This window comes from Ambystoma mexicanum, chromosome 8, assembly GCF_040938575.1.
Source record: "Ambystoma mexicanum isolate Mex_15411 chromosome 8, UKY_AmexF1_1, whole genome shotgun sequence".
Lineage (NCBI taxonomy): Eukaryota > Metazoa > Chordata > Amphibia > Caudata > Ambystomatidae > Ambystoma > Ambystoma mexicanum.
Window position 1 is genome coordinate 673,520,843 of NC_090929.1, and position 23,934 is coordinate 673,544,776.

The 23,934-nt window shown below is 45.4% G+C and overlaps 1 protein-coding gene across 1 annotated transcript in view; it reads left to right on the forward strand.

The window, feature by feature from the left end:
* NFKB2 (nuclear factor kappa B subunit 2) overlaps positions 1 to 23,934 on the forward strand; it is a 190,652-nt gene that overhangs the window by 51,341 nt on the left and 115,377 nt on the right. The window contains exons 2-8 of the mRNA XM_069610468.1: positions 5,520 to 5,595; positions 5,692 to 5,732; positions 6,239 to 6,337; positions 7,559 to 7,710; positions 9,846 to 9,958; positions 18,585 to 18,743; positions 23,277 to 23,381. Of these exons, the coding sequence (XP_069466569.1) occupies positions 5,520 to 5,595; positions 5,692 to 5,732; positions 6,239 to 6,337; positions 7,559 to 7,710; positions 9,846 to 9,958; positions 18,585 to 18,743; positions 23,277 to 23,381 (745 nt within the window). The remainder of the gene's footprint in view (positions 1 to 5,519; positions 5,596 to 5,691; positions 5,733 to 6,238; positions 6,338 to 7,558; positions 7,711 to 9,845; positions 9,959 to 18,584; positions 18,744 to 23,276; positions 23,382 to 23,934) is intronic.

Genomic DNA, 23,934 nt, shown 5'->3' on the forward strand with positions numbered 1-23,934 from the left:
CAGGAACACTATGCTTCAGGCTATGCTACTATGTTAGGCCCTCTTGGGACCCACAACCTTCGGCAACACAGATGTCTTCGGTCTGGCCTTAACCATGAGGAGTCTCTTTTACTCCTCTGTCCCTCGGCTTGCTTTAGTACACAGGTCTCGGGTTGCAGCACGGTCTTGGCTCTGCATTCAAAGTCATTAGGCACACCTGGGAAGACTTTTAACCTCGACACGTCTCTCTCAGTGCAGCCAAGACAAAGCAGGGTTTGTGAACACAGGACCCTCTTGTGGGACTTGCAGCTGAAATCTGCTTTCCTCTTGCCCCATCCTCGCTTAAGTGAACACACTTCCTCATGAACTGCCATCCTCGTGCTCTTTTTCTGCTACTTCTACCAGCTTTCCAGCTCCTGATCCATTCTACTTCACTCTCCTGCTGCAGCCTTTTATGCTTCTTAAGTGGGGTAATGAAGCTCAGGGGCAGGCCCTTAGTGTTCATTGCCTGACCTTGGCAAAGGCTGTTAGGCCTACTTGCCTGTCCTTCACCTTTGCATGCCTCCTGAGCCCTCTTCTTTGTGTCAGTCACTATGACATTATGGGACATGTAGTTCATTTTTAGTGAAGTTATGTTTTTTTACTTCTTTCATAGAATTAAGTGTAGATTTAATTCCCTTAGTATTTTCAAAAGAAGGATTGTAGGTCGTAACCTTATTAGAGGGATACGATGTAGATAAGACAAAATGTCCATTATTTCTAGTAGCATCTTTGATACTGAGGAGGGCATATGATTTTAGGGATAAAAAGAGTTGTTTCTTTCGATGTGCTAGGTTTAGATGTTATAGACTTAGAATTCACCATCTCAGTTTTCAAAGGAGAATGATAGATGCTAGAATGACAATAAGCCATAACCTCTTCTGGCATGATGGTAATGGAATCCCTTTCAGAGGAAAAATAATGTGTGTCATCCCATGGATTCTCCTCACTACCCTGGGCCCTGTCTCCATCCAGGTGATCCTGCCGCAGTACACCACCCCATGGTCGGATCAGGAATCGTCTGCCCTCTCCTGGCCACCTGGGAGGAGACTCTAGACAGGGTTTTGGTAAGGGATCTGTAGGATTGTTCACAAAGCCCTCCTGCCTGGTGGGCCTGTCTTGCATCTTCCCCACGGCCAAGACCTCCCTTCCAGTGCTGCCTGTCGCTCTTTAAATTTATTCATGCAAATACATGGTCTTTGAGCCTGCCAGCAGCAGGATATCACCCACAATGCTCCTGAAGCAGTGGGGTTGTTACATTGCCTTTACCACGGCGTCCCTGTGAACCTGAGTCGGTGCCGCCTCCTCCCCTCAGCCTGCCAACTTCAGTAGATTGTCCTATGCTTTCCAGTGCCAGCCCTGAACTCTTTGCTGCTGCTTGTCTTCACCCGGGCAGCAGCTGACATATGAGACCCAGGACTTGTGAAACACTGATCCAGCCACCAACAAGCCTTGCTCTTCCTGATACCAACAGCCCAGCCATTGAGGCAGGGCTGGGCTGCCTTAGGTTTTGCCTTGAATCCACTGACAAGGAACACCTGAAGGAGTGCTCAGGAACCCTCTCAGTACATCCACCACCAAGAGTCAATTTTGAGCCATATCAATTGGAATAGAAAGCAGCTGTGGACAAGCTGCCACCTACAGCGGGCCTTTTTTCATCTTTAGAATTTGAAAGATAGAGAGAGAGAGAGACAGAGAGAGAGAGACCTCTGATTCATTGAGTTTCCGAAAATTCTATTTGACTCATTTCACGTGTCTGTATGCAATTATTCATTAATGGGGTTTTTGGGCCCGACACGTCATAAACTGGAAAGTTTGGTGCAAATTTGTGCAACTGTTCAAAAAGTTAAAATCATGAAAAAAGTTGTTTACTTTTTGCATTGGTTTTCCAATAGAAAGAATATGCAGATATTGAACAGGTACACCGCTTAAACCATTGGACAGATTTGCTTTAAATTTGTGTCGGTAGCAAAGTGCTGCAGGTGTGTCTCATGGTTTGGTGGTGGAACTCAGTCCAGTCGATTTTTTTTAATTTGTTGTAGAGCTGGGTGCCCCAGTACTGGCATCTAAAATATCTCTCATGGTGCGTTGCGTCAACTGGGATTTTTTAGAAACGAAATGTTGGCTTTTTTTTCCAACAATGCAGGCATTTCCATGAGAATTGGAAATCACGATGTGCTCAAATTTTAGACCAGGGTGAAGGGAACGTAAGGATTGCAACACATCCTGTTTGAGGCAAAAAATGCCAGTGGTATTGTCGGAGAAGATTTTGTGCTTCTTCACCTAGTCATTCGAATGTAGGTTGTCAACACCAGAAACATCCCATTGATCTCAATATTATTTTTAATCTATTCCTTGGGGAATCAAAAGCCAAGAGGTAGATTTGTTTTCCGTGGATACCACCAAGACCACAACCATTGTTCCTTGTGATTTAAGAAGTAGCAGACACCTGTCCCAGCTGCGATGGGCCTTTAATTCTAGCTGTTAGCTCTCAGACTGATGCTCAACCTGTCACTGCAGAATAGAGAACCTCCAGGGGTCCAGCCAGTCATCAATCAATGGTTTCAGCTGTTCCCAGCTTCCAGAAAAAATGGCCATGGAAATGTTGTCGTGTGTCGGAGACCTGAGTACGTCAGCCTGGCAGCCATCTGGCAAAAAGACAAAACACGCAAGTGTGCAGTCTTCTATATCTGCTGCATGAAAGGGCCGTTCAACTGGAGGAGGCACCTTTTAAGTTCTGGGGTTCCCTTCAGTGGAAAACCGTGCCACTGAAGACAACCGGAAATTGATCCATTTCATATCAAAGAATGGAACAGGGAGACCATTTCTGGGGTAGTCCTTTTGAAGGTTGCCTGTACGCGTACTAGCTGGGTGCCTTTGTCCCCAGAGGTAAATCACACATTTAAACTAGTAGGCATCCTACTTTCCATATCTCTTTTGTGGCACAAGTGCTCGATTTTCCCCTATTAATAAGTTTGTCAGACTCGTGCCTGTTGTCCTGATATACTGGCACCTATGCTTGTCAGAACAGACTATTTTTACAGGCTACCCATGAACTTTTCAGAAAGAGCCTTTTATACAAAAGCAAATTTGCCGCTCCAATTGCCATTCAACAAACTGTTGGGGAGGCTTGTTCTTTGGAACATGTGTTGTACTTCATGTCCAACTTGGCCAGCTCGGCTGCTGAGATGGATTTCTTTAAAACTTACAAGTATGCTCTTAGCACCTTACAGGAACTCCACAAATGTTTTCCCTCGGAATGCCGTGGTTAAGGCAATTTGATGTGCTGTTCCGCCTACAGCCATCAGTGCAGGCACTTGAGATACTGACATCTACGTCCTTTTAACCCACAGCCTCTGTTGAAATGAATCCGCTGACATTTGCTGGCTTTAATGTCTGTCCACTAAGGAACCTTGCATGGTGTTCCAGTCAAATTACAGCATCCATCAAAAAAGCCATGCCTGACTTTTTTTGTTACACATTTTTTGCCCGGATCATACTTTCCACAATTTGGATGCAATCAAGTCTTTTTACCCCAGACATTTAACTTCCAAAGATTCTATTATACATTTGATAGTATTCTGCATTAGATATTTTTACTCTCCAAAGGCTGTTGTGGTGGGGGAGGGCAAGATGGCGTAGAGTGAGTGGGCACAGGCTTATTTTCACAACGGTAACATATATTCACATACACCGTAATGAAGGCAAGAGGGGCACTGCGGTAGCCCAGCTGGCACAGTCGGGGCGAAACAAGACCAATGAAACAAGATGAAGTCTTAATACCATGTGCTCAAAGACCTTGTGCAGCAGGGTGCACCATAATCAATCCTGTGCAAACATAAGGAACAAATAAGAACTCTATGCCGTGTAATGGGTTATTTATAATACACTTAACACCTAGAGGTTTCTAAGCGCAGAACCGGGGATCGAACATGTCCCGAGCTATCCTCCCGAGACTTTTTTTGCAAAACAAATGATTGTCTTAACAGTGTACCATTCATATGAGATAATAAAATAAAACAGGAAAACGGAAGACATGGCCAATGCATTTCGGATAGACACCTATCCTTCTTCGGGGCACCTCTCTATAGTAAACGTGAGAATGAAATCAAATAACAAATGAGCGATAGAAAGTAAACCGTACAAGGACATGTAAATGAAAAGACAAAAAAACCCCCCAAAAAACATAAATGGTTAATAAATGAAAGTCGTGTAAGTCAAAAGAAGCTAGCCGAAACAAAAATGTGCTGATGTACACAAATACCTGCCTTCCTATAAGCTGATCAGCAAATAAATCAAACTTGGACACTTGCTCATAAAGATTCTAGTAAGAAAAGACAAGCCGCCGTCTCATGAACGTTAACTGCAGGACACCTGTATAGGCTGCGCCAGGTGCCTCCACTCTCAATGCAAGCGTCATGGCCGAAGCTCGGTACGGGTTGGCCAGGCTAATGAACATCTCTGGCTGTACCTGCATACACCCCCAGTAGACAGACTTTATGCTTGGCAAATTCCGCACACGTTAGAGAAAGTGGAGGCTGAGAACATAAGTATAAAATGAGTTACTCTGGTTGGTGCCGTTTGTGATCCGCGTGCATCAGCCTCCACACTTCCTTTAAGGCACCCACCAACCTGCCATGCCGTCTCTTCTCAAGGTATGCCTGCTGCTTGCAGCCACTATGGCGAGGAAGGGGAACTGAAGCAGAATGGCAGCGCGGCACTTCTTCGACAGGCGTCGGAATGTTGGCCAAGGATAGGCAGGCTATTGGTCTTCTGATTTGGTTTCATGGCTGTGGCTGGTGGGGGATCCAGTCCCTTCACCTAGGACTGGCAGGCATCTCAGGACTCAAGATTTAGAAAAAAGAGGGGGTGAGGCGCGCACTCTAGCTCCCCGCTTTGGGTACCTTCTGCAGTTCAGCTGCTCTTCTCCTCCAAGCGCTTTCATGCCTCTTGCAGTCTTCAGGGAGACAGTCTGTTCAGGTGTTGCTGATTAGTGCCAATTTTGGCCTCAGGGGATTCTGGTAGCTGTAGTCAATGCTGGTAGCCAGGAACCGACTCCCCTCCAATTACACAATATAAATCGACACAGCAGGCATCTCAGGACTCAAGAAAGCGGACGCTGATGGACTAGGCTGTCTCTTCTCAAGGTATGCCTGCTGCTTGCAGCTACTATAGTGAGGAAGGGAAACTGAAGCAGAATGGCAGTGGCTGCTGTGAATAACTTTTTTGTTATTCCATTGAGAAGTGCTTTTCATAGAAGGGCTGGTGAATGTGTTGATCTGCCTCCCAGCAAGCGTGGTGGAAACCAAGCAAATGCCTACAAGTGTGGGATTAGAACATGCTTGCCCAAGCCGTGTCATACACGGGGTTAAACTGGCATTCACAGGGCCCTTGTTTGCAGTGGAATTCAATGCTTTTATTAATCAAATATGAATTCTTGTAGGCCCTCCTCATGCTGATGGTAGTGGTGTAAACTATCACTTGTCCTCCTTCTCTATTAGGAGCTGGATCTGATGTATACAGACCCCCGCTACACATTCCCTGGAATGGACCTTAAGGAACCCATCATGGAAACAAGTAAGTTGTCTTAAAAAGTGTCTCAATGATTGCAGCAAACGGCACTTACTTGAGTAAGCAGCCCATAATGAGATGTTATTGTCTTTACATTTTCAGCTGAAGGTCCTTGCATCGTGATTATCGAGCAGCCAAAATCGGTGAGCGTGCTGACTTGCCTGAAATGAGAGGCCTCTCAATTTGACTTGTGGATCTTTGGAGTCGCTGCTGAGGCGATCCATGTTTGTAGTGAATCAAGGGTCCAGCCCACCGAGGCTGAGGATTGGTTATGTCGGACTTCCGTTGAGTCGTCCTTCATTCCCAGGTTCACTGTACTACCCCCCGCTCAAGGTCTGCACCTCGGGTAGCGGTAGGATCTTTCTTTGATCCAATTTCTGTTTGAATCCCAACAAATGCTCTCTGGTGGGTTGAGACTTGGATGTGAGTTATAGGATGGTCACAGCCAATGTGCCAGCAGAACCGGCAGTGTTTTTGTTTTAGTGTGGCGGTTGCATAAGCGGCAGAATGCTTGGTCCTCGCTCCGAATAGAACTTTGTAAAAAAAGATGTCTTCCCTCAATGTATAGAGTATTCATTTCAGTAGCATAGTTTTCTTTGTCTTGACAAATCAGATTCCACCTAACCTAGGTGTACCTTACTTTTTGCAGCGTGGATTCCGTTTTCGGTACGGTTGTGAAGGGCCCTCACATGGCGGGCTGCCTGGAGCATCTGCTGAGAAAGGAAGGAAGACTTACCCCACTGTCAAGGTAAGTGTAGAGGTTCCTCAGTCAGAGTTTATGGAAATGAAATGGGGGCATGATCGCAGTGCTCTCCTCGCTTGTCCGATCTCTGGAGGCCATTAAGCAGCATGGGACTATCTCAAGTTATTGTACTGAAGGCTATTGGGCTTTGGTACAGTGTCAGAAATTGATATTACGCAGCCCAAAGTTGCAGTCATTAAGTCAAGTGGAGCAGCATTAATACCAGTTGAAGGAATTAAGCAGTTCATAGGACCGGCCATGTTTCAAAGGTCTGTTTTGGGGTACTGCAGTTAGGGATGACCTCTAGGCCTAAAAGCAAACCCTACCTAGGTCCAAGAAGGAAACAGCCAGCACTGTAACTAGCAGGTTTTGGCAGGGAGTGGTCTTGGTTCTGTTAACCGCGGCTAGCAACTGTTTTTGATTTACGTTATGGACATGTGCAGGGGTCAAAATTGAGATTTTATGAGCGGGAGTTAAAAGCAGCTCCAGGGTATTGTGCATCTACCATTGGGAAGGAGCTACCTCAGTAGGATTAGGAGCTAGTACGCAGCAGAGCGTGTATCTAATTTGCACATTAGATGCAAACACTACATTTCTGTCCAGGATGTATGTTCCATTCTGCTTTAAATGTCCCTTTGATGTGTCTTTATTCATATTACCAAACATGAAGACTTAATATCAAATATGCATGTTTGTAAGGCACCGGTTGGCCTGAAGAGTCAGAAGGAGCTCCTGGTAACTGATGGTTTCAAGGTAACCAGGCTTTCCTGAGCTAGAAGCTTGCTACAAGCTAAACAGCTCACAACTCCCAGCAATTTCAAACCTGTTCCCTTGGCTATGGCACAGAAGTATTTATATTTGGAGGTTATTATGGACTTGTGGATATGGCCTCTTAGTTGAAGCAGTGCGTCCTTGTTACGTGATGATGCTTCTGGGACAATGGCTGGAAATGGGAAGCATATGAACCTATCTTTATTTACATCGCCGCCGACACACAGTGCTTCCCTATACCACCGAAGCGCTGTTACCTTTGTGGCACAGTCATGACATCCACTGCAACAGCCCTCATGTGTACCGTATGGGTTTCAAAATTACAGTGGGACTATTTGTGAAAAACCCCGAGCTCTGCATGACAACATCCACAGCTACAGGGATGCTCACTACATACTAAATAGATTTGGCTAATTTTTTTCTGCAAACTTGTTTTGGAATTTTATTCCTTTTCAGATATTTAATTACGTTGGCCCCGCAAGGATTGAAGTGGATCTGGTGACGCACACAGACCCCCCAAGAGTGCACGCGCACAGCCTGGTGGGAAAGCAATGTGACGACTCTGGCATGTGCACAGTGAGCGTGGGACCCAAGGACATGACCGCACAGTACGTAAGGGATGACCTCTCTGGATTGGTCCAGGGCAGTAAGGGAATGACCATACACTCATGAGCACCCCTGAAGCTCATTTGGGAGCAGTAAGAGCATGACCTTGATTATTTATTTCATTGGTAAAGCGCACATACAACCCGAGGCATTGAGGCACTGTTGCAAGTACAAGTCAGGTACACACTGTGGGCCTCATTACAAGTGAGGCGGAACGGGTTAATGGGACCTGTTAAAGGAGGCGGACCTGTTAAACCCGTTCCGCCTCATTACAAGCTCCCCTCGCGGGACCCGGTAAGTAACGCCTGGCGTGCTTACCGGGTCCCGCGAGCGGAAGAGGGAGCAAACAACGGGCCGCTCGTAATCGGCCCGTTGTTTGCTCCCTCCCCCATTCCCATTCAGCCCCATAAGGGCTGAAATGGGAATGGGTAAGGTCCGGGCCCGGGTTCCTGGAGGGAGGAATTACCGGGCCCTCCGAACTCGGAATGGCCCGGTAGTTCCCCATTCTGGGAACCCGGACCCGATTTTGGCAGCAGCCATGCCGCCAATAGCAGCATGGCTACCGCCAAAATCGTTATGAGGCCCTTAGTCATACAGTAAGGAGTGGGTGAAAAGACAGGAAGCATAGGTAAGGTTTACATTGGTTACATAGTGGCAGTGTTTACATACATACTGGTCATACTGAGCATACTGAGGTAAGGTGTCGCGGAATATCTTAACTTTAGGGTAAGGATGGGGGAGTTAGGAGAAGAGCTGGATTTTGAGGGCTTTGCGAAAGATGCAGTAGGATTTCTCCGTTCTCAGCGGTGGGGGGAGGTTATTCCAGAGTTTGGCAATGCAGTGGGGGAAGCTGGTGCCTCCAGCTTTATATCTTCTCACTTAAGGCACGAGGAGTCTGTCCGAGTAAGGGGTCCTGGTGGGTCTCGAGGAGTGGGCTTTGGTGATTCTTTGTGTGAGGTAAGGAGGCGCTGTATTGGAGAGGCACTTGCGGGCAATGGACAATGTTTTGAAGTGGATACGTTCCTGGATGGGCAGCCAATGAGCTTCCCTTCTGGCATTGGTGATGTGTTCTCGTTTGGGGATATTCAGGGCTGCTCTTAGGGCATTATTTTGTATAATTTGTTTTAATATTTCCAGTGGAGGTGCCTGTAAAGAGGACGTTACAATGGTCTGGAGCCAATGATGGCCTGGGCAAGGGTGATACAGTTGTTTTTGTGAGGAAAGGTCTGGCTGCATCAAGGACTTTGGTTGCATAAACTGCCGATGAGGCAAGGCGCTAACTTGTCTGGATAGGGTTAGTAAGGCGTCAAGGTAGACACTGAGTGTCTTTACTGTAGTTGAGATGGGAATCACACACTGCTCGATCTGGAAAGAGGTGTATTGAGCCTTAGGCTAATGGAATGGCCGCAAAGTACGTTCAGGATTGTTTAGGAATAGTCTAGCTACCCAAACACTGTGCACTCACACACATGTTCAGAAAATAAGTGTCCAGAGCGTTCCCCAGCCTCACCATCATTTATTTGCAAAGCGCGATAGGGACTGCTTCCGGTAGGTTCTAGGTCACAACTTCACCTTACCGCCGACTGTGCTGGTATCCCCTTCTTCAACACTCAAAATAGCTAAGAAACTCTCCAGATCCCCTGTGTGCCAAGGTCCACCCTTTTTTCTGCTTTGCCTCAATTTGTCCACCCCTGTAATACATGTTCCTTGCCGTTATAAGAGGCATGCGGCTTGCTCTCCTCATGATCTTGAACAAAGGTTCCCCTTCGCAATCTTCACCTCTGAACCTTCTTTCACTGCAGTGTATGGCCCCAGCTCCAATTTCAGCCACAGTACCAAGATCGCTCCTGCAGCCCTTCCCACCCAAGATCCCAAATATAGATGATACTCCGCCTTGCCCTGCCGGGATACTGAGCTGTCAGAGGGCAGCGCTTGTGCAGCTTAAGCGCTCATGATCAAGACTTAGCCATGTGATAGTACTGATGGTTTTGAAAGTTTTTCCTCGTGATGTAAACCAATAGTGAAATGAAAATCTGGCGCTCATTTATGTTCTTTCGTTTATCTTTTTACTGCAGCTTTTTTTCCCAAGCTCTGAATTACACTTCTTGTGCTAATATCAATGATTTTGCGCCTTCAGGTTCAACAACCTTGGGATACTTCACGTGACCAAGAAAAAACAACTGGAAACCATAAAACAGAAAATGAGCGAGCAGATGCAGCGAACGCGGCCTCGAGGCCAGGGTCTCCCAGGTAAGTCCCTGTTCTGGGTATTGGAAGGCATGAGGCAGATTTTGGATCTCGGACAGCTTGTTTATTTATTTATATAGCGCACCTGGCCCAAAGGCATCTGGGCGCAGCTCCCTCTGGTGGCCATGTCACTGCATTTTTTGTGGATTTTTTCAATCGGGGCCAGCCCTCATGCTCCCCCTCTTACTGCTCGAGCCTCAAATTCCCTTTTTGCCTACTCTCTGATCTTACATCAATCTCTAAAAACTGGAATGAAAAGATGCTGCAAAATGGCCCCTCCCCAAATGTCTTAAAATGGCCCTTCACCAAATGCATTGGCTGTGGTCAGTTGGGCGGACACCACAGGTTTGTTGGTGAATTGTAAAATATATTAAAAAAAGAAAACATTCATTAAACATGCATCGAAAAAGGAAGGAGATCATTACTTAATGTCCTGCAATTGACAAAGTGGGGTACACGGGCCAATACATTTTAGAACTTTTGAGGTTCCTATCGTTTTTAAGGTCGCAGACGCAATTCAAAGGGAACGAGGGATTGAACCCAGGAAAAGGTTACGGGGAGCCATCCCAGAGACTTAGAAGAAGAATACCACTAATTTTGTTCTGCTATTCTGTCAAGAAAGCAATACGTAACAAGGCCTTGAGAACGACCACAACGGTCGAAACACGTGTCGGCTATTGGTGACATGAATCACGAACTATATAATTTCAACATAAAGACAACATCGGATTGAACACATAGTGTGGACTATTATTATTATATGTTATTGTGCTATCTGCATATGGATTTGCACAGTGTAAACATGCAGTTTGTGAATACTAGTATCAAGCGCGGAAGAAGTATCGCAATATTTGATTCATTTTCACTGCAGTGTGAACCCACGTGGAGGGTTCTCAGATTGTGAGACTCCCGCTGCTGATGTTGAACTTGTGCTAATTTTTGCTAATAGGTTGGAGAATAGCGCACGGATTCAAGTATCAATCCACAGTAATTCTAAGGTCTCGTTTTTAAGGTCCCCTTAGTACTTTCCCAGAAGATGAAGAGTGGTGTAATGATGATTCCTTTTTGGTTTACAGTGAGCTGATGCCCTCACACAATTTCATTCGAGAACACGTTGCCAATACCATCCATCCCGCCAAACTTTCATTGCTCCCACGGCTTCCAGTATCTTAAGATATTGTTTTAGTGGAATGTTCAATCCATAACTTTTACATCATGTGAGGCAATGGAATCACAGACTCACCCCAACACCGCTTGGTGGGAGTCTTTTCCATAGGATATCAGACTCGTGCCTTTTTTCCAGGAGTTTGGGAGGGCACAAGAAACCAGAAATGTGTACGAGTATGCTGTATATCCTGGTATGTATGTATGTATGTATTTTATTTTTGTATAGCGCCGGTAGCCCGAGGGCATCAGGGCGCTTAAACTTACAACACAGCAGCTGCACGACAGACATTAAATAACGAAAACTGCGGCCTGATAAGTGACCCTGAACACTTTTTTCCCCCGGATTCATCATCTAAAAAGGTGTGTCTTCAACTGCTTCCTGAAAGCAAGGTGATTTACTTCTGACCTTAGAGTTTCAGGAACGTTGTTCCACAATTTAGGAGCCATCACCAGGAAGGATCTACCCAACCCAGATTTCAACTTGAACTTAGGCACAGACAGAAGGCACTTTCCCTCAGAGCGTAGACTTCTCCTGGGAGTGTAGAGCACTAAGCTCTTTTTCAAGTAGTCCGGCGCTATGCCATAAAGGCGCTTGTGTACCAAACAGAGAGCCTTGAACTTTATGCGTTCCTCTACTCTAAGCCAGTGCAGAGATAATCTATCTGCAGTAGTATGGTCTTTCTTCTTCAAATTCTTAACTAGCCTGATCGCATTGTTCTGGATCACTTGGCAGCTGGATAGGTCCTTAGATGAGGCCCCTAACAACAAAGCATTCCCGTAGTCAAGCCGAGATAGAATAATGGCTCTGGCTATCGTGGCCATATTGCCTTCATTAAGGAACGGCTTAATTGCTTTCATTAGCCTGAGATAATATGCCGTATTTTTTTGAAGATAGCGGGTCTGGGCATGAGAATCGACCGCAGAGTTGACCATCATACCCAGGGTTTTCACTTTTGAGGCCACCAAAATAGAGGCATTCTTGATTTGGAAAGAATTATACTCTGCCCCCAGATTGGCCAACTGACGACTGGAACCAAACAGCATCAATTCGGTTTTTGAGTCATTCAGGCACATCCAATTTGCCTGCATCCAGTCGTCTATTGTCTTGTAAACCCTTGCAATCACTTCGCTATCCGTGGCCTGATGACTACCCCCCCAATTCCAATATGAGTTGGGTGTCGTCCGCGTAATTCGTAAACGACACTCCTGCTTCCACCAATAAGCTGCACAGAGTGCGCATATATATATTAAACAGCATCGGGGACAGACTGGCCCCTTGGGGAACTCCAAATAGGATGTCACAGGGATCAAAGAAACTGTTAACCCAATGGACTCTGGCTTGGCGGTTAGATAGAAATGACAAAAGCCAATCAATGGCTCCTTCGGAACAGCCCACGTTCTCTCTAAGTGCCTTGATGAGAAGATGATGGTCCACCAGATCGAAAGCAGCACTTAGGTCTAGGAGCATCAGCATCCCTAACTTATTCTTGTCTAGCAAACTCAGCATCTGATTCTGCAGGTCCAGCATGGCTGTCTCAGTACTATGGGACGCTCTGAAACCTGATTGTTGCTGGTGCAAAACCTCCTGGTTCTCTACAACGTGGTGAAGTTGCTGTGTTGCTACCTTGTCTAGTAGTTTAAGAACGAAATTCGAGTTAGTTATTGGGCGAAGGTTAGCTGGGTCCTTAGGATCCAGGCCAGCTTTTTTAACAAGAGGGGTGATGGTGACTTTCTTCAGATCTCTGGGCACTGTACCCTCTTGAAAAGATGCATTCACTATTCTCCGGAGGATAGGAGCGAAAATGTCTTTGTGTTGGAGGATGATACTAGCTGGTAAAATGTTTTCTACACAGGTGGTAGGTTTCATATTATTCAACACCTCTAGCAGATCTGCCTCTGAAATGGGGTCAAATTTAAAAGCTGTTCTCTGACAGTTGCCTCCACTTCTGTGGGTCGCGTGTCCTGTTTAACGGAAGATCTGGCCTTGATGATATTTTGTCGTGCTTTTTCCGTTTTGGCTTGAAAGGCATTTAAGACCGTGTTGCAATCCACCTCTGTGGGCATAAATGGAGGGGTAAGGGTTGGTAGAATCAAATATGTTTTTTCATCAGAAGCCAAACAAATATCAGTGTCTGTGTCACGGCGTCAATGGAGAAACAGGCGCTAGAGAGGATCCCAGAGCTTGAAAGGCAAGATGTGGATGTGTGTTTAATGCTTTTACTGTGAGGCCGCCACGTCTTTTAAACGGGAACATCTGCCCTCCATTTTGTAAGTTAGACAGGCCTGGCAGAGGATTGCAGAATACTCCGATTTTATGCATTTAGCTCTGCCTTTGGAAACGTTTTTTATGTCAAGCTAACTTAGAAAATTCCCAGATGGCTCGAAGCCAAATGTTTTTGGCGCAATGCACCTTATCTCGGGAGGATAGCTCAGGGGCAACGTGCTTGCCTTGAAAGCCAGACCACCACAGGTTCGTTCGCCGGATCCGCGCTTAGAAACCTCTGGGTATTAAGCACGTTATAAATAACCTATCATATCATATTTTTATGACTCAGCATTTGCCTTTTTTGAGGAAATATGATCGCATATGAATTAATCTGCCACCAGAGGGAAAGCTTGCAGATTTTTTGTTATTAAATCTGTTATTCATGTTGACGAATTTTACATGAACCATATTTCCCATGAATGTATCGCTCACCCTGTATTATAGCAGTTGGTAATAGATGTCCATATTGCCTAACACGGTGGCATTCACTTTGACCCCGGAGGGATGAAAGGTTGAGTTGGGCTCTATTGGAATTCGACCCTGTGGCTGTAGTTTCACACAGATGTCAAAGGCCAGCGCTTGGTTCGCTGTGATAAAACCTCCCATATGTGACAAAAACAAAAATATAGTATTTGAAGGTCATAGTAGTATCGTTTGGACACTTTGGGCGCGTAAGAGGAATGTGGACCGGTGACGGCTGGCGTTGCTGAGAAGGAATTTCACCATTCCTTGAAGCGTTTGCCTCTGTGACGCAGCACGGAGATTGCGGCGATTCTGCTCAGCCTTGCATTTCATTCACGCACCTCCTTCGTTTACGGGTAACACGGAAGAAAGGGAGATACCTTCTTAACGTGCAGTTTCCCCGAAGTATTCCTGTCAGAAAGAGTCGAACTTCCTTACCCAAGAATGAGTGTTTGAAAATCACAGGGCTCCCCTGCACAGCAGCGATCAGGAGTGATGCACACACTGCACATGGCGGCGGGGGGGGGGGGGGGGGGGGGGGTGGCGGGTGGCGCGCTGAGCAGCAGAAGAAAGTCTCGCTCCAGACAGAGGCCGCTATCTGGGAGGGAATGCAGAAGTGTGGCTGGGAAATTCTGATCAGAAATTAACAAGAATAGAGCCATTTCCCCGAGAGTTGCCGGTCAAGTCATTAATGCCCCCAGAGCAGTACCCCACTGAATGGCACTCTAATACAGCTGCAGGTCATGGCATCTTCGTCCCTTGCTTCTGTACACTCGGCTGCCCAAAATGAGTGCAGAGGTAAGGCACTGCGTAGGAGGACAACAGTAGGAAGTGTGGCCTCCAGGATTAACCAAGTCTGGAGGCGCGGGTAAGATTTAAAGGCGGCTTCTGCAGCTGGGTGGATTTTGTTTCTGGACACATCCTGCAGGCTTTAGGATAGGAAGATAGGAAGACCGAAGTGGAGCCAGTCCGAGGACCGGACATCATCCCACGCCACATATGTTATACTCTGTAACTAAACTAACGACCTCACATCGAGCACTATAGGGCATGACACTGATGCAAACACTCCACTGCAGCACACACACACAACATTCTAAATCCCAGCACGCCAGACAGGCAGGCATAACACCGCCCCTTAAGCGGCCTAATGCATTGAAAGTATCAGAAGAGTTACAAGAAGGGACACTGCATCGAGCAGGATGGCCCATTGAGTACAACAATCCTTACTGCTTTGCTCACAAAAGTTAAAACATCAAACGGCAGCACTAGAATATTTGAATTGTAAAATTCTGCCTCTGGGAATATATTTGTTGCGATAGCTGCCCAGAGCTCATGAATGTGTAGGTTTTGTAGAAATCGTTTTCTTTAAGTTTAGTTTTGCATGTGGCATGGTCAACAGCCCATATTCTGCCTAATGTAGCCTTGCTTGCAACTTGTAACTATTTGCGAAGCCATTGCCTGCTCGTGTTTTCGTTCTCCGTCTACATTTTATTCTTGCCTGTCCCTTGAAGTGATTATAGCTGTAAATAAAATGTAACTGGATCGAGGGGGAGGAACCATTAGTGCATCTTTAACTTTCAAGAACTCTATAGTCTTTATATGTCCAATAGCGTGTATGAGATTTTATAGGGTGGTGGTAAAGACCTATGGTGGCATCCCCGTTTTACCCTTTAGACAACTTGTGATGTTTTATGCATATAATTTATAATAATTTAGTGCTACAAACCCTCAAGCATCTGAGCGCTGCTTATTACCCACGGTGTGTGGTGCACATGTAGCGACCTCGGAAGGATGAAAGGCTGAGTTTGGCCCTGTGGGGATTCGAACCTGCGTCAGCAAGCTCTGCTCAGATGTCAAACGCTCTACTCGCTGTGCTATCGGACCTGGTACTAAAAAAAAATGTGCACATTGAAGCTGTGTCTCTGTAAATTGGTGTTGTCCTAAAAACGTGTAATGTGAAGTCACTGGCTGTATTCTAAACTCTGATTAAAAGACATCTCTGCTGTTGAAGAGACTGCATATTCAGTACAAGACGCATTGTTATTCCGTGGACTGATTTATATTGGTGAGAACTGTCGAATCAGAATAAAGGTCAATAATCTCAAACTTGTAGTTTCGTTTTTGGACCGTAGCCACAGATGCTTCTAATTCCAAGGAGTGCCCCAAAAGCTGTTGGCTGCAAAATAGGCGCCGAAGTCATATAGAATTTGGTTGGTTTATTATGTCTCGCCACTTCCTTATGCATTCCCTTACAGTAAAATTGATGACCACAGCAGTATTTTGTACACCTATTCCGGATGCTTTTGAGTTAAAGGATGCAAGCAAAAAGTACTTTGCATTGTTTCTAAATCAATTTTACACTCCCTTAATCGAAAAACCATTCACTGCTTAACTTCAAAGGCATTTAGGCCAAATAGGTTGGTACGTTCCTTTTTGAAGACGATTCTGAAAAGGTAATTTTAGGTCTACATTTTCTGTTAATATTCTCGGCAAAAGAAAAATGTGGGTGTGTAATAAGGTGAATTGCAACACATTTTAAAGTGAGCGCAAGAAGACTTCAAAATAATGTGAATGTGAGCCAATTTGAAAGTTGAGTTAACTTGAAAAGTGGGGGCATATGAGGAAACACGTTGCTATTTTTATATTCTACTAATGATGTACAGGGCTTCTCCCAAATCTCATTTTGCCTCGGGAGGATAGCTTAGGGGCAACGCGCTCGCCTTGCTAGCAAGACGATGCGGAGCAAGACAGGTTCGATCCCCGGGTCCGCACTTAAAAACCTCTGGGTATTAAACGCATTATAAATAACCAATTATATAATTATATATAAAAGCAAAGTGCTTCCGTTTCCTAGATATCCAACACCAGTGCCAGCTATACCATGCCAGTACCAGAGGTTACTTCCCAAACCTCACAAAAATAGTAAAATAAAAATATGGCAATACAAACATCCCAATTGCATTGCATTCTGGGAAAAGCGAATTCCGGGGGGGGATAGTAAGATGCACCTATGGAAGGGAGGCCTTTCTACCCCTTAAGTGTAAGCCAACAGCTCACAGATAATGCCAGGACTGATCAGGCCTTTCACTTACCTAATGGTCCTCCCCGTTGCCCAACCAGCATAAAAACATACTCTTAAAGTGTAATGAAGCAGGTCCACACTTGCTAAGATTGCTTCTTTATAAGTTTACTTCCAGTTCTTAAGTTACATGTTACAGGACATAAAGACATCAGGTATAGGACAATAGGTCACCGGCACCCATCACCCAGGTAGGGAGGGACCAACTGAACCAATACAGAACACTCAACACAGCATTCTCACAATCATACATCAACATTCCACTTGACACTTGTATGACATCACTGAACACATGACCACCTACAGCAGACTCAGGCAAGCACATCATAACACAAGCCCTCTAATTTCTTTAAGGATAATTGTTGAAATTTTGCACTTAAATGAGCCTATAAACCTGCATTTGCAACTGGCATGAACATTTATCATGGCGTGAGAAAGCGCGGAGTCGCACCTTCCCTTCTGCAGTGAAGTCCCAAGTAATCATGGACAGGATGGCCTTTTAAAAATTGTGACCCGTATCCCAGGAAAAGGTTGCTTGTTCCCATGGATTTGCTCTTCTGCCAGACAGGAACAGTTTTGAGGAACTTTCTCTCTTATTTTAGCATTTGTTGCGATTGAAGACGTACATATGTTATTTTGAGTGGTCTGTGTATAAAGTTTAAATGAAGAAAGTGGTCCAGGGTCTTCGTATCTTTTGATTAATTATAATCTTCCTAATACAATTGTGGTTCATTGGTTATTATCATCTCCATAGGTCTTGAAGAGAAAAATGTGCAGGAATCTAAGATGCAGTTTCATTATAATACTGATGTAATAAGTTACATACTGTTTGTTTATTTTTCAGTATAGATCATTGCAAAGTTTTAATCCATAGTTTAACTTGAAATGTGATTGTGAGCTCAGTTGTCGACATTCAGCGTTAGTGTTTTTTTGTTTGCTTTTTTATTTGGGTGTGTCCAACACAGGCAAGTCGGCAGTGCGATTCTTCTTCTCATAGACCTAGGTGATAGATCAGAGCGTAACATATTCCCTCCAGACAAAAAGGCTTATTTTGGCAGTAGTTTCAATATCCATTCTATAGTAACATTGCGGAAAAATGATAGCATGTCTAGATTGCAAAGTTGGATGTATTTACTGGTGAGAGGGATACGTGACACATAGGTGTGGGGCTTCCAAGAGCCACTGCTCCCTTCCCAAAAGAAACGTTTGCTATAATGTGATACTAAGCTCCAAAAATATGCAAACATTTTTTGGAAGACGAACCAGGTTTTTTCAATTCAATTGGAGTTTCTCAGGCTAGTGGTGGTGCCTGCCGCTAACCTCAATCTGATAGTGTCTACCCCTTACCCTGCACGTGTCCTTCACTAACTCTCCCTCAGGGGCTGCCTAAGAGACCAGAGTGGTTTGCCTGATGGATCTACCTATTTCCTTTCAACGGACCAGGCTCCCACTTCATTTAACAGGGTCGCATCCCTGACCCGGCTGCAATAATTAGAGTGTTTGTTTGTTTCCCTTAGGGAAATGCAGTACAGAAACTATATCAAACAGATAGTTACTCATTTATTCCACCATATTTGTTACATGCACTTTACTTCTCTGTTGTTCTCTTTCTCTTCTGCCACCCATTCTCTTCCTTCTCATCCATTGGGCAGACTCAGAAGTGCGAAAAATGGACCAGGAGGCAAAGGAGCTGAAGAAGGTGATGGACCTGAGTATTGTGCGGCTGAGGTTTACGGCCTACTTGCCTGACAGCACTGGGGCCTTCACCCTGCCCTTGAAGGCTGTCGTCTCGGACCCCATTCACGACAGCAGTAAGTAATGTCCAGTGCCTTGTCTCTCCTTCTGCAGAGGATACGCCCTCAACTCCCAGACATACTCCTGCTTTTTCTGTATTGGTTAAACCATTTAGAGTCTAGATGTGCAACGTTTTTAAGTAAGCCTGGTTTACCTTACCTAAGGTGGGAACTTACAAAGAAGTAGCCTACCTGGCTTGGTTGTAATCGAGACTAGATTTTCATATTGTCTACAAAAATGTGGCGCCCCTACCCCCGCGCGCCACTGGTCATGAGGGGGAGAAGGTTTGCCAATTTTTTCAATAAGCGCTTATGCAAACGTTATTAAATGCACCCTGGAAGCGGGGTGCATTTAATTTCAATAGGGCGCCTGCCACGCCTTCTCCCACCATGCCAGCTAGGGGGAGGAGAACCTTGAAAGACTCCCCCGAGCTGGCATGGCAGGGGGCTAATCCCCAGGCAGCCCTGCCCTACGACCGGCTCTGCCTGAGGAGTTATGCGCAATCATTTAGAGGGGGCCAAACCTGGGACATGGCGGAGTGGGGAGCCATTCAACGTCAAGCTGCTGGGTCATGCTGTTAACGCGGAGTGCCTTCACGTGAGTGAAACGGGACAGCGCACCACGTTTTCACTGAGCTTTGTGGCGCATAGTTCTGAGTGGTAGAGTTGAAGTATGCATACAGTTTGCGATTCCACTGGGTTTCAAAACCTCATTCTGTAATGTGAGACAGGTGCATAGTCCCTGTTCAGTTCCTCCATTTTGCTTTTGCTTTACCCTATCTGCAGGTGACAATGGCAAAGCTCGAGCCACCTCGGGCCAAAAGGTGGCCTCAAGGCCAACATGAGGTTAAAGCAAGAGCTTCACCAAACACGGGACCAGGGGAAAAAATGTAAAGAAAAAAAACGCTACTTCCTTTCCCGCCACGCACCCACTAGGGGCAATTCCTTCGTCGGTTCTGTAAAGACCGCAACTTCGTGCTTGCTGAAACAAAACTGCGTCATTAATAGACGAACACTTATATCTGGAATCTCCTGCAACGCAAAGAGTTTCAGTTTCACTTTGACAGGACCCACCAGTCACCGGAAGCATAGATGAGCCAAAAGGCTTTGAGAAATGTGGACGAGATGCACGTTTGAAACCGTAGCGACATCTTGTGGATAGTTTTGTTAGTGAGGAGATGTAAACTACTCGATTGGGAGTCGTCTGGCACGGACTTAGGGGATAGGCTGGTGGTGAAGGGTTAAAAGCTAGAATAGTGAATGTGGGACCTCGGGTCTTTGTTGAATGTGGGGAGGGCTGCGTGTCAAGCATATTCGAATGATCGCTGCAGCAGGCACTTAAATCGCTTGATCTACTTTACAGGGATTGCAGTTTCGGGCCTGCGGGGTATGAGCACATCTCTGCAGTAGGCACTTTCGTAATATGAACTTTCTCACTCGCCTAGCGCATTTGATTTCTTTTTTAAATTCAAATATTTTTATACTAGATGTTTTTGACTGATCAATACTGTAATTAAAATTATTTTTCTAAATAGATTTTTTTCTTCCTTTCTTGCCAGTTATATTTTGTATTGTATAGACTGTCTTTTACGTCACTACTTTAATTTTAACTTCATAGACCACGCCCGCAAATGCATATTTTTTGGACGTTTTAGGGCCCTTCTCCGTTTTACATCTCTGCTAAAGCACTGGGTAAATGGCTGAAAGCTATGCTAGGAGCCTCACATAACTGCCATTTTGGTTCACCCTGTGAGTATTGTTTACTCAGATCTGCGTGCAGTAGGATGGATGCAAAAGCATGCTTTCTTTTTAAGCCATATAGACTGAGGGAGGGGGCAATATTGTGAGATATTGACCCATCCCAAAAGTTATTCGCTTTTGTCTACAAGTTTGGGAAGGGTCATTAACCAAGCCAAAATGACCCCCTCCTGAGGTCTGTAATGATGTTAGCACATGCAATTGTGCAACTAAAAAAGAAAGTGTTTTTATTGTGTGGGGAAAATAAGCCACACTAGTAACTTTTAATGGAAGTGATCTTGTGTAGCGCCCTTCTATTACTAGTAGTGACCTGTTGAAAGAGGTTCTTTAAGGAAAAAAGGTTGTGGTGCGTGAGTCAGTGGGACGGTAAATGAGGCAGATGCAAAACCTGTGGTGCTAATGGGTGCAAATCGGAAGTACCTGTGTGCATAGGGAAGAACTCAAGATATGACTGCAGCGCTTTGGGCCTGGTAAGCTGCTAATGTGGGAGAGTGTGATAGGGATAAGAAGGAGCACTTAGTTGTGTTTCAGATAAGTGTTGAGGTACTAATGGCTAGGAATGTGGCTGGTGATTGTATGTGTGTGTAGTGTAAGATGCTAGGAGATTTTAGCTGTGAGTCAGTTAGTAGGGGCAAGGTGAAGTAAGACTTGGAGGGCAAAATAACCTGCAACCCTGCACTGCTACCCCTGGCCAATTGCAGACTATTATCTATCTCACAATAACACCTGTCATTCCCTGCTCTCGGTCTCAAATATATACATTTTAACCCATGAGGAACAAAAATAAGCACCTGTGAGTGGAAGATGAGGGGATAAGGGCAGTCTGGAAACTCCAGACATTACCATTACATTACCCTGCAAAGGCTTATGGGAGGCAAGAACCTTTGGTTCAGAGGAAGTACTGCTTGACATTTTTGGGCCACAGTCATTCATTTCAGCTTCCTTAGTATGTTGGTGGTCAGGCTTAAAGATGCCTCAAACCTCACTCTAACATGTTCAGTTGCAATGCATTGTGGCCTGCTGGGTATTTTCCATGTCGATGTAGGGAAGGAGTTTGACAGGCATTGGTCGGTTACGGTTATGTTAATAACATGGAACTATTGGCAATAGACTTTACGCACATTTAGTGGTTAATTTCTCTTATCAATGAGTGCCAGGGGCCTACAGCAGGCACCCCAATTACCAGCAAAGAGACACTCAGGCTCATCAAAAACTTCCCACCGCAAGAACGGAAGACTCAGCCATGGGGAAAAGTTTACTGTCTTTATTATCTAACAAAAAGACAAGGATTACACTAGAAAAACAGGAATTCTACAGGGTTCTCGTCTTTTGAGAGTGTGCCACCCGGTTTTATCCAGGTGTGACTTCACAAAACCAAGTTCCGTCCCCGAAACCCATTGGGCATTCACATTGGTCAGTTTAGGCGAACTATGTAAGTATCCTATAAGGGTTAATTCTACTATACGGTAGCCATATCTGGCAGCTCCTCCTGAGACCACCTCTACATGTATCAACCTACAATGTTGCAAGACCATGGGGTGACCATTGGCTCCTGCAACATATTATACCTTCACATTTAAGGTGACTTTGGATTGGACAGAGTGGATCCTCCCGGCCCTGGGACCCTGGACAGTTACCAGGCTAACTATACCTTCTCAAGGCAATGAGAATGAACATGAAGGGGCTATGTGTTCCCTAATGTTGCCATCTCTGAGTGCATTCAGTTGTTAATTCGTAAGCAACACTTGTATCTTTCCACCTCTGATTCAATGAGAGCAGCTTCTCTCCGTCAACCTCGATTGAATGGGCATTGTCTTGTTCTGCTAGGTCACGTGTGTTGAGACCATAAAATGGAGCTCTCCTGCTGTAATTATGAGGATTTTAGCCTGAATTTCTGGCAGGTGGCTTATGGATTTGGTAACCAGGAACTTTCCTATTTCCACTTGTCCTCAGCTGGGTGCATCGTTCCGCTTTCCTCTGGCTGCAGCAATCTTGCCAGCCCTTCCATGTACTTAAAGCCTGTCTCTTGTTCCTCATTCACTACAGTATTTGTCCTTATGGCTTTTCCATGTTAGTGGCAGTCAAGCATGGGGAAGCTTGGTATACGTATAATTTGGTGTCTTGCCGTTCACCTTTGGCAAAGAATGTGGATATATATAGAGATATGTATGTGTATCTGTTATCTACCTGCGTGAGTCATAAGCATGTTTTTCGTGTATCTATGCAACAGACGAATGCATGTTTGTGTAACTTCGTGAATGGATGGCGATGTACTTCATGTCTAAGTGCGGCTATGTCATGATATTTGTGATGACGTCATCGATTGCTGGCATCTCCATCTCCTCCAGATCATCGATTGGGTATGGCCTGAATGGCTGTCTGAGAGAGTAATGTTTCTCACATCTGCGATAAATCGATGATGATGGTGGTGAAGGGCCTAAGAGTGAGGTGCATCAGTTGTGTTTCTGTCTTCGGGGCTGAGAGTCGTGTGGGGGTCACGAGGGCCATACCTGGACCTCCGTCTTCAGTGTTTGTTAGTTTGGAGAGTACTGCATCTGCTCCTTTCTGCCTTTGCACAGCCGGGACAAGTGTTTCTGTGCGGCTTGTCTGGGTGATGTTTAAATCAGAATGTTTGGAATGAAGCCTATAACAGAGATTATAGACTGCATTCCGAACATTGGTTGATTGGTTGAGGTCTCTAACGGAATCCATGTGCCAAGGGAATGATAACCTGTGTGAATGATGCGGCTCTATTTATCTGCTTACCAAGTTTGATCTTGTTGCCTCTTTTAGAATCCCCAGGGGCTTCGAACCTTAAAATATCCCGAATGGATAAGACTGCAGGTTCCGTCAAAGGAGGAGACGAGGTGTACCTACTTTGTGATAAGGTGCAGAAAGGTGAGGACTTACTCTGCCGGGGAAATTTCGGCCTCTCTGGTTCTCTTTCCAGCAATGCAAAGAAATGCCAGTTCTTGGTCTGATTTATTATTCGAGTAGATGTTTTCAAGGTGTAATGAAGGGAGTTGTCCGATGGTTTCATACTTGCACATGTGCCCAACTGGTTTTATTAATACTGCCTCCTTCCTCACCTTGACCCTGCATCTCCAAATATCCATTGTCCGGACTGCCTCTGCTGCCTGCCTAAATCTAATCCACATTAGCAAGATATGTGCTACAGCACTGCACGATTTCTCAGCAAGGGCCCTACTGATGGGGTCTTATTGAAAACTACTTCCCGTCTGTTGGCACAGTCCAGTGCTCTATCTCACCACCTGTGCTCTGTACGCCTTCCCATAACGTTCCCCCTCTTCCACTATCTAGCGCACGACTGACCGGTCCTCTGTGCCAAACTTGAGCCCTCTTCAAATTCCTGCCCAAAGTACACCCATCTGCCCATGGCCTAAGTCACTAACAATGCCCCAAGTCTCACCATTTAGTACTCCCCTTCTCA